Genomic DNA, 11,048 nt, shown 5'->3' on the forward strand with positions numbered 1-11,048 from the left:
CCCCTGGTGAATGGATAAGGAATCCATAAACAGACAACATTCCACCTTCCCCTCGGTCCCTGTTTTTTCCCACAAACATGTTTTGCTCTCTCGTAAGCAGTCGAGGGATAAATAACGTCTCAAAGATAGACAATAGGAGAGTTTTAACGAAAATCATTGCAGCATGAGCTTGATTTAGGATACTAGACTGTAAGTTCAGTACAGTAGTTGGAATCTATTCACCGTCGCATGGCGTTATTCTAAGGAGCTCGACCCACTATTGTGCTGGTGAAGATTTTCCTGAAGAGCCTTCAATCGGTTTGGCCAGCAAGTTTCCCCACGAGGAACCCGGGCCCAACAACGGGCCGAGTGAAAAGACTTGAATATCAATTACTGATTTAATTGGCTGAATAAAAAGAGAGTGAATGAATGATATGTACACGAGAATTCCACTCTGGTGGAGCTACTATTCCATTTGTTTGCCTGCATCATCTTGCTTTAACAACAATCGGATGCTTGGTTTCCATAATGCATTAACAGATTTGTTGAAACTTTTAACAATACTCATATTGTGATCATGTCGGCTACTGTTCTTCAACTGCCACTTGTTTTGCGCACACTATACATTTTTCAAATACTTTTCTTCAACTAAGCTTGCTAATTTGCTTCACCTTATATTCGATCATAGCACAAAAATGTTCTAACCCGCATGGCGAGAAACACCTTCAGCGTAGAGTTCAAACGTTCAGAGAGACACGAACTTTTAGGGTATTACCAAAGTGAAATACCGGAATATCTAATCAAATTTGTTTGCCTAATCTATAAACAAATGGCCTCGAGTCAAGGTGGATCTTTTATCTACACTAATGTGTTTACACTTCTGCGTATTCTGATGCAAAAAATGTCACTCCTCTTTGTTTTCCAGAAATGCTTCTGTCACCGTAAGTTCAGGAAAAGGAAAATATGAATTAGAAAGAAAACAGTGAACAGCTTCAAAGATTTCCGCTTGTTAATGGAAAATGCGAAATTAATGTCTAATCTCATTTTAAGTGAGAACCCAAAAGATTGAAAAGTTTACTTGCAAAAGTGTCCCTACTATGTCTTGATCAGACTTTGGTTTGCTGTATGAGCCGCTTAATATAACTTCTAATTGAGTTATATGCGATTACTTTCCAAACAGATCAGCGTTAAAATAGACGATGTATTAACTATAGCATCATCATAAAGGCTTCAGTATGGCCACGGTCTGATTGGCATGATGGGGTCACACACTAAGCTTGTATCATGTTATTAAACGGCCTTCAGTGTTCTGATACTCCATGTCTGCAGTTATCCTTATCTCAACTTATATCAGTTTTCGTGATATTAGCAACAATGTATCCATTAGCCTTCTTTTTCATTGTTCAAAGTGATGTTAACATATCAGTGCCAAGAACAGTCCCTTTCACAAAGTCGGCGAGTAATTCGTAGTAGAAATGATGAGTTCTGTTCTTTGATCGCAGAACATTGCAACTAAAGTAAATTGACTTTAATCCTGAAGCGCTCGTCATAGTTTGCCATATGATGAGCAAAAGTAAAGATAATAAAAATCAACAAACCAACGCTAATGGATAAAAACGTGACGGTCAACAAAGACGTGTCAACATATCGAGCCACAAGACAGAGGTGTTCCTCTCAGCCGACCGACGAACTACAGGCCACGCTCACCTTAAACAGTTTAACAGTTTTGTTCGCGTGCCAGTGAACAACAGACTTCAACATACTCAATGAACATGGATCAAAGACAAGAAGACAGACCTAGGGTGGCGTCATTTCTTATCGATGATATTCTGGCACCACAAACCTTCCCGTCTGCAGTACAATGTCCCAGTGCAAAGCCGACTGCATCAGTAGAACACCCCAGCTCGTCACAAAATTCCACTCAAATCACTGATAACCGCTCACAGATACGTCCTCAACCATTGGATTCAACTTACCTGACATGTTACGGTAAAGTATATTGTATTTTATTCCACGATAACCGCTCCAGGTTCAGTTTTTACGTAGCGGCTTTACATGCAAAGTAGTACAATGACACAAATGAACGTGTACAAAACTGTCTTCGGTGACTTATTATGTTGTTTTCTTTCGATTGTTATATCACTGTTAACACATTTTCACTGCTAGCGATACTTCTCATTCACATTTTAACGAATACTTAATAAAATTAATCTCTGTATCACGGATTGTGTGAATTTGGAAACTTCATGTTTGTTTTAAGTGTACCAAGTCTAACATGAATCAAATGGTCTCTTTTTATTTGTTTATCATATATTTTCATGATTTTAAACCTGCGATGTTAGAAGTGCGCTGACGCGCACTAATTCGTTTGAAAGATGAACCTTACCACTTGCAAATGGTGCATCCACCGCCATATATCGTGTTTCAGAGCTCAAGCTAGTGCTTTCTTTAGAGTCCGTTAGGTATAGTCGTGCCACATATAGATACTGTAAGAGATTTGTGAGATATTCGGGGTACGAAAACCTTAAGAGGTCGTCGTCTTGTCAGTTTTTAACACGTGCTGTGGTCGTGTATCGTATCAGTAGGGATTGCTATTTGCATTATAACCATTCGAGATGACGTGAAGGCTCTCCTGGTAAGCGACATGCTGGAAGCACAGGACTGAGCAATCGTTGTAGAGATGTCGCTTCTAAAATCATTTTGGTGTACAGTCTAATCAATCGTTCTTACTTATCTTACAAATAGCGTGTCTATAGATTTGATAACCCATATTCACAATTGAATATTTTCTCCAACGCGAAACACGCTTTGCCCTCCGCTAGCATTTTCAGCCAAAATTAATTGGGCGGAAGTGTTTCAGTGTATTGTGAGTTCAGGAAGAGCAAAGATCAGATAAATACCAGATAATACAGCCAAGATTTTTTCGTAGATGTTTTTTCTTTCTGTTGTTTCTTCGTAAATTGTATCTTATTTCTCTCTTTATCTTTCTAAAAGATATTCAAGGAAAATTTTTTCCTGAATTCGAGTACTTCTTTGTTTGTTCCACATGAAAAAAAAAACCTTGCTGATTTTAATATATCTTTTCTTTGCCGATTTTTCCCAAATCCTTCAGAGCTATAGGCAAGAAAAAGCACCTGAGCCACGTCAAAAGACATGTGTTTGTTAATACAGAGCTGATTATTCATGTTTATCATAATTTGCGTCCATTAATTTGAACGGCATCAAAGAAAGGTCAAGCAGTATGAATACCGCCAGATATCTAACTAATACACTCTCTTGGTTTCCTATGTTGCATTTCAAGATGGTTTGTCATGATAGTCTCCAAAAAAGGCGCAAGTTCTACCGCCAATGCTGACTGAATGCCCAGATTAACTCACCCAAATCTAGAAATACTTCAGCTCTTTATTGGTTACACTAAACGTGTTTGCATTTCAGTTCGATTATCGTTCCTACATGGACTTTTAGATTTGAAGAGGCAATTCTGCCTCCTTCGACTACGTGCACGTATTTAGCGTCGTGAAGTTAGGTCAATGTTGTTAGTTGGGGCCAGATGAAGAGAGATCTAAGTGAGACATAGATCCCAGACTGGGCTTCCTTCAGGTTATAATGTTGTTCACAATGGTTTGTCATAGTTGCAGCCAAAAACGTTAGATCTAACTGAGAACTAAAGACGAAATACTGCTTCATTATTGTTCAAACTGAAAGGGTTATATTACGGACAGAGATTGTTGCTGGAGCCGGGTTACGGAAGAGAGCAGGTCCATCTTTTCATTTTAAGCTCCACTAACCACTAAACATAAAACGCAGTTAGGTCCACCCTTTTGCTTATTATTATGATTAAGACATTATATTTTCTTCAAAATGAAACACTGCACAAAGTTTTATGTGAAACCTGACAAAGCATTCACATAAACTTGCATCACAGAAAGCCGAACAGCACCACGTAAATTAGCGATGAAAAAGCGCATGGTGACTATTTTGGAGAAAACTGATGAGGTTTACTAACATGCGACATCCCAATCAAGGATTCTAATTAATCAACGCAACCTCTAAAACATTCACTCAGAAAAAAGTCGGGTATTTTGTATCTCTTTTCACACCTAAAGTGATGATTTAAGGCAAATCAGCATCTTCGCCGGAAAATTCCCCAACAAGAATCTTGTAAAAGGAAAGCACTAATTGAAATGCGACTGAAAACTAAGAAATTGTGCTTCAGTTTCTAACGACGAATAAAATCTTCAGCGCTGAAGAATAATAAGACAAAATAATACAGTGAAAATCAGTAAAGTCATTCATTGTGGATCATTCAATTGCATCCTTATCACAAAGCTGTATACACACAGAATGCTCCATTGACACATTCAAATTTTATCATATCAACCTTTCTTGCTTGTCGGTTTTTCTTTGAAGTATGTTTTACGTCTGACAACATGTGAGCCTGGCTTGTAAATTTAATTTCTTACATTTCAATGATTAATATGGGTGCGATTGCTTCGGAGGCCAACTTGTTACTTTATTATCTATACGAGCTGTTAAGAGACTATAGCTCTGAAAGATTGCCAACAAACAAATTGCGCTCGAAAATATATTTATCTTTTAAATTATGATTGAGTTACACTGATTCATTTAAGGTCTTTGCCAACCTTCGGCAGCTGAATTGTTTTAAAATTTCGCTCCAGTTCAACGTTTTTTTAACAGTTTGTTCCATTTTTAACCGGGTAGTTTTTGTTCCTCCGTATTGTTCGCTGCTATGTTTTCATAAGCTAAAAGCATTAATGGACATATTCGTCTTCGTTCAAAGAAAAACAAACATTGTTTGTGCAAAGAAAGGGATAGTAAAGTGTTAAACCAATGCTAACAAACAGAACCGTCAGAGAACAAGGCAGTAGTATTCAGACACACCTTGGACATACACCTCAGCTGTGTAGTAACAGCATCGCATCAAAAATGACAATGATCTAATTGATTTTTCCCAAAAGAATGTCAACACAGCGAAGGGATCTTTTAGATAAATGAAGAAAAAAAGGGAGTCGTTGCCCCTAGAAGGCTTGTGCTGAAAACTGCCGATTTAAATTTACTTTTATCCATGACAATATTACTTGCGACAGCAGAAAACTAGGCTTTTTTACTCTGTTTCAACTTATGATTACAAGAAATAGTGAATCAATACGTTTTTCTGTGCACTGATCACAGTGTTCAACGAATCGGCTGCTGATTATGGTAACAAGTTCATTCATTATTTTGTTCTGAGGAAATTTAGCGATGGACATGAATTCATTACTATGTCGGGATGTAAAGCATTTGGCTTGATCACGTGTTTTTGGCAGCCTTATTGCAATAATTACAGCTCGGACAACCACTGTTGGCTGAATTCGACCGAGTTGGTACTTCACATTTCCCCCAGAACTTGCTCAAGGCTAAAGCGGCAGTTGTTCAAAAGGCTGTTCTCACGGCCTACCCAGGACTATTAATATTCAAAAGTAGTTTTGATTATTCTTCTGTAAAATTGAACATTCCTAAGGTGGGGGAACTGAAGGAAACACGAATGTAAACAATAACTGAGTATGAAAATCAACGAGTTGCTAATAGCCCTAGGTGAGGTTAGTCTTGTCATTGAACAACCAAGCCTTGTGGTTTTTGACACCTGTAACATACTCTGTTGAATTCCTGATTTGATACAATTTCTTGACCAGCACTTAGAGAATCCCTCTGAGAATTTCCATGATATAGAAGTTGATTTCATTTAATGTGCATACAATGGAAAAATACTTTCGGAGCACCAGATCTTTGTATTGTTTTGCTTCAACACAGAAAACGCGCGATACGGATGTAACGTCTTCCTACTTTCTGTTAGTAACACACGTCATAGTTCGTAGAGAGGACTGGAGTCTCCTCTACTAACTATGCACACGTTGATAAAGAGATGGGAAGGTTTTTAACAAAGTTACCCTTATTTCATCTCGCAGTAGCGTCATGGGAAATGCACGATCAACATATCTAAAACAGTTTAAAATCATGTAAAACAAGCTTCTCAGTAACACCCAATCAAGAAAAATTCATTGGTCACAGAACATATAAAAAGAATGCAAATCTTTTCACCATTTCAGGATCTCCCTGTCATGTGGCTCGGCACCCCGCTTGTTATTGGAGACCCCCATACGCTTGTTATTCACCAGTCCATGGATACAACTGCAATCATGGTGCAAATTCTTCCTTCTTCCGTACGTCTTCAGGTAAGACGGACATTATGAAGTTAGTTGGCAAGATCGGGTCGAAGAAATATGTCAGAACACAAAGGAAAAGAAGAATTAATGGCGGCTTGATACGATATGGGATATTTTTGTTCTAATCCACCTTGTCATCGATATTTTCATTGAATCCGATCAACACAATATATTATGTGTTGCCATGCGTTTGGCAGAAATAGATCACAGATGACGTGAAAATGAGGTAGGAACAACAAAAAAAGTGCAGACGAGTGTGTCACTGATGTTTTCACCACATTTTTGACGTCTGTGATCTATTCCTAGTGCTGTCCAAACGCACGGTAACATGGATTCTGGTGGCTTTTATACGATAAAAAAAGTAAAACGTCGTTGATGGTTGCGTCTGTGTGTGTGTCCTCCAATAGATCATAAGTGAGAACGTTAACCAATCAAAAACGTGTGTAATTTAGTTTATCATACAAATCCGCATATCTTAACTGGACTGTGTGTGATAACATGGTAAGATAACACGAGAAAAGGTTTTTGCTTTCTCCCCACAGATCTTTTCGTTAGCTGTAAGAGGCATCCGCCAACTTCTTCAGAATCTTATACACAGTCTATTCATGAACAGTCACGGTCACGAAGACCTAGAAGACCCTGGACTCGAGCAGTGTTTTCTAACTTACAACGTAAGGGACTTGAGAAGCGTTTTCAGGTTCAGAAATACCTGACAAAAGCAGATAGACATCAGTTGGCCGCCATGCTGGGCTTGTCAGATAATCAGGTCAAAGTGTGGTTTCAAAACAGGAGAATGAAATGGAGGCAAGAGGCCAGAGAATCTGTTACAAGTACAAACAATGAGCCACACAATCTCGATGAAGAAGAAAGTTAGCAAAGCCTTTCACAATTTCAAAACTTATTTCATTCAGACCCCGTGCACAACGCAAGATTCCTGAATCTCATCAGCTGATGGAGGCTGACTGCTCTTTCCAAAACTCAGGAATTCTAAACGTTAACTTTTACTTGGTCATGACTTATTTGAATTATCTTACCCATTTGAAAGATAAATTAGATTTATTTACATTGCCATGTGGACAATAAAAATAAGTTTGGTTCCCTCGGCTTTCGCTGCACTTTCAAGAATTATCGCTACGTCCATGTAAAACACTCAGTTTGAATGTTCAGAGTGTACGAGTCTTTCAGTCCGTAGTTTCACGACAGATGAAAACACCCTACCGGCTTTTGAAGGAATTAAACATGTCTCATACTCAACTCCGTTACGCCTCCTGCATACTTACACACTCGACACTCGAAAACAAGTGCATACGTTCATTTGCCATCTCGCTTCCAGGATCCTCTCTGTTTCTCCCTTACCTTTGTTTGAGAGAGGAAGATGGGGCACCTTGGGTACGAGATTGTCACTTATTCCTATGAAGTAGAGAAATAGGCAAAAAGAGAGGGAGAATCGTGGAGTTGGTTGGATGTGTTGATGTCACCAGTAAAAGGCTCACTTTCGCGACCAGTGAGCCTTTTTTTCACAACCAATATTTTTGTATTTCTATAGTTTATCGTGTCCACGCACACATACGATGGTTTGCCTGGGATAAAATACCGCCCTTAATTGAATGCTGCAGATGAAAGCGAAATTATTTCAGTCAGCATGATGTGGCGTTTATTCGTGAAATTTAAGGAAAAAAATGACACACTGGGTGCAACACTTTAATGTACCAGTTCCTGGTTGTAAACATCACAAGTCAGACAAGAGAATATGAGCATTTGGCTACAATTAAATCAGAAGTCCTTATTTGAATTAATATTAAGTCCCTGACAATTTGAAAGTAAGCTCAACCCTTCTGCCGCGTTCTCAGCGCAGTGTTCAACCAAACACGAAGACTATGCAAATCAATGTGTTTATTTATCTTCGGTGTCGAGTGGTGAAACTACATGCAAATAAAATACAGAAAACGATGAAACGGAAACAGAAGACAGAAAAGATGATAAGGGAAAACAATAAAATAACAAAAAGAAGAAAACTTACATGGATGGTGCTGCGATGAGTGATAAACTGACAAATAATGAGGTTGTAAAGTGAACTCTGCTGAAACTAAAGACGCAACACACGAGCTCCTAACCGAACGGGCTTGGGAAACTAAGCTGACCGAGTGGATCCCAGGGCCCACTGACAAACAAGGGGGAAAAACCTGTAACACCTTGCCTCTCCTTCCCTCTAACAACCACAGGTAGCCCAAGCTCTGCCACAGGCTCTTTCACGGTGGATTATTAAAGAGTTTGTATAGTGGTTTAGTTGAACTTGCTTTTGAGCTCCGTAAATGTAAAGTTGTGTGAAATGATCAAAGAAATAAAGTCTTACCTTCTTAGAGAGTAGTCTGTGTTGTTCTCCTCGTGATTTGTGGCCGTTTTGATGTGTTTTAGCTTGACGCCCTAATCGCCACCGATTCACCGTGCACAACACGTTGTAGCATAGCTTGAGCCACCTGTATGGTGGCCGAGAACTGCCATTAAAAATATTCAAATCTATAGGAATTATTTTTGTTATTTTTTTTAATTTCGATTTATTTCTCATTTTTCTTTTTTAAAATAAAAGCAAGTGAAAGAGTAAAATGTAAAATAGAAATAAAATGAAATCAAAGATAAATTAAATCAAATCAAACTTAAATACTACCCGGCCGAGCGCTGCCACTAGTTTTCTTTTTTTTTTTTTTTTTTTCGCGGTCGTAAAAGAAAATTTGTTCGTGGCCGAACGCTGCCACATGGCCGAGGGCTGGCAAACAAACCCAGAATTCTTTGCAGGATAACTTTCAAGATTCTAGTATGGCGGATGCCACGTGGAAAAAGTTAAAAGAGAAAGTGACTGCGAAAAGAGGGAAGAAGCGTGATGCAGGAGATACAACGCATAAATTAATTAAAGGAAAGGAGCTGTATAATAATAACTGTCGAATTCAATGAAGGAAAAGAGCCGTTCGCTCAAGGTGGGTTTCGCAATGCATACAAAGCAACCACAAAGCACCCACAGTACAAGGGGACTACCTGGGTCATTAAAAGATACCTTCCTGATGCTGCGAAGGGAATAAATGATATTGGGAAAACTGTCCAACAACACACCCAAAAGGCGGTTCAGATGCATCTTCTTGCAAGGAATTTTGTTCGCCAGTTGGAACAAAAAATCATTGAAAAACATGCTATTGATGCATTCCGGAGAGGTCCAAAGGTATAGAAAGATCTACTACGGTGACTGATAAAGGAGAATTTGTGACTGTGAAGGAGTTTATTGATGGACAGTTTACCAAGTACTTAAACAATACTGGTGATTGTTGTGTCGAGGAAACAGATGTTATGGGTCAGAAGGCTCAATGCCTAACCCATTTTTCTTATGAAAAGTCAGACAAAAAACTCATGCTGCTAGACATACAAGGACATGGGTATGAATTATTCGACCCAGAAATTGCTTCTAGCTCATGAACTTTTTGATGGTAGTGCATTCTGGGTTTGTTTGGCAGCCCTCAGCCATGTGGCAGCGTTCGGCCACGAACAAATTTTTTTTTCCGACCGCGAAAAAAAAAAAAAAAAAAAAACTAGTAGCAGCGCTCGGCCGGGTAGTATTTAAGGTGACTCGTACCGGTTTTCGTCTTTTTGATGGTTTGTAACTTTGAAAGAATACAACAGAAAGACTGACCAAGGCCTGTTGAACACTTTTACGGGGTTGAATTATATAATCATTGGTTATCCAAAAATAGGTGTCATTTCGTCACCAGCAGTTTCCATGGCAACGCTTTCATGGGCTTATTCAGACGCATATTTTAGCTTGTGGCTTAAATAATTCTAAAACTAACCCGGTGACCCCATGATTTTTTTCAGTGATTGCTTTTGGCACTTGAAAAGGAAAATGCACAAAGATTTTTAAAAAATTCTACAGAGTGGAATTTCAGAAAATCTAGAAAAAAGGCAATTTTCAGACATCGCAAATTTCCTCCCGTAGAATTTTCTATTTTTTTTTCTGATGATTCCTTTCGACGTTATTATCATATTGGAACAATAAAAAGAAGGGGTCACCGGACTTGTTTTCATGCAATAGCTTTCGTGAGTTTAGCAATTTCCGCGCGCGTTCTCGCGCATTTAAAAATCTAGATTCTATAAGATCGACATTTGCTCGTGATCTGTTATAGCTACCGCTGACAATTGCGTGTGCTCGCGCGCGCGCCTACGATCTGATGTTTACAGACGTTTACTGCTAATTAAGAAAATCATTAAACAGCTGTCAAAGATAGCCTCCCGGGCTCATCTCAAAAATCCTACACACGACTTCTGGCTATATCATATTATTTTCCTTTAAGTTTCAAAGTCTTCTTCCACTTCAGGTAGATTATCCTTCACTTGAGTTCTTCTTTTTTCGCCGTCGCAAGATTTCATATCGGTTGAATATTTCTTTTAAATGTGAAGTGAAGCAACCTTTACTTCTCCAAAAATCGTCTTCTTTATCTTAGTTTCTATCTCCTGCATTCACATCAGCCGCTCAACACATCAAATACAAGCTCTTAGGTAAACTTCTCACAAAAGTAGAAAAAATTCCACGCGCCGCCATCTTTGTTTTGAATTTTCATCTTTTTGATCTCGCGCTTCTTTCGCACGTTTCTCTCGCGCGCGTCACGCAAGAGTGACCTGTTCCCCGCGCGAGGAAACTGGTACGAGCCACCTTAATTTTGATTTGATTTCATCTATCTTTGGTTTCATTTTGTTTCTATTTTACATTTTACTTTCACTTGCTTTTATTTTAAAAAGAAAAATGAGAAATAAATCGAAATTAAAAAAAAATAACAAAAATAATTCCTATAGATTTGATTATTT

General features: G+C 38.6%; 1 protein-coding gene across 1 annotated transcript; it reads left to right on the top strand.

Moving 5' to 3' along the window:
* Window positions 1-1,382: 1,382 nt before the first annotated feature.
* On the top strand, window positions 1,383-7,457 carry LOC111340653 (uncharacterized). Its single transcript, XM_022947532.2, has 3 exons — window positions 1,383-1,968; window positions 6,087-6,212; window positions 6,746-7,457. Exons 1-3 carry the CDS (start codon window positions 1,746-1,748, stop codon window positions 7,075-7,077), a joined length of 681 nt encoding a protein of 226 aa, XP_022803267.1. The 5' UTR covers window positions 1,383-1,745; the 3' UTR covers window positions 7,078-7,457.
* Window positions 7,458-11,048: the final 3,591 nt, after the last annotated feature.

The sequence above is a fragment of the Stylophora pistillata genome, chromosome 14 (assembly GCF_964205215.1).
Source record: "Stylophora pistillata chromosome 14, jaStyPist1.2, whole genome shotgun sequence".
NCBI classification, from domain to species: domain Eukaryota; kingdom Metazoa; phylum Cnidaria; class Anthozoa; order Scleractinia; family Pocilloporidae; genus Stylophora; species Stylophora pistillata.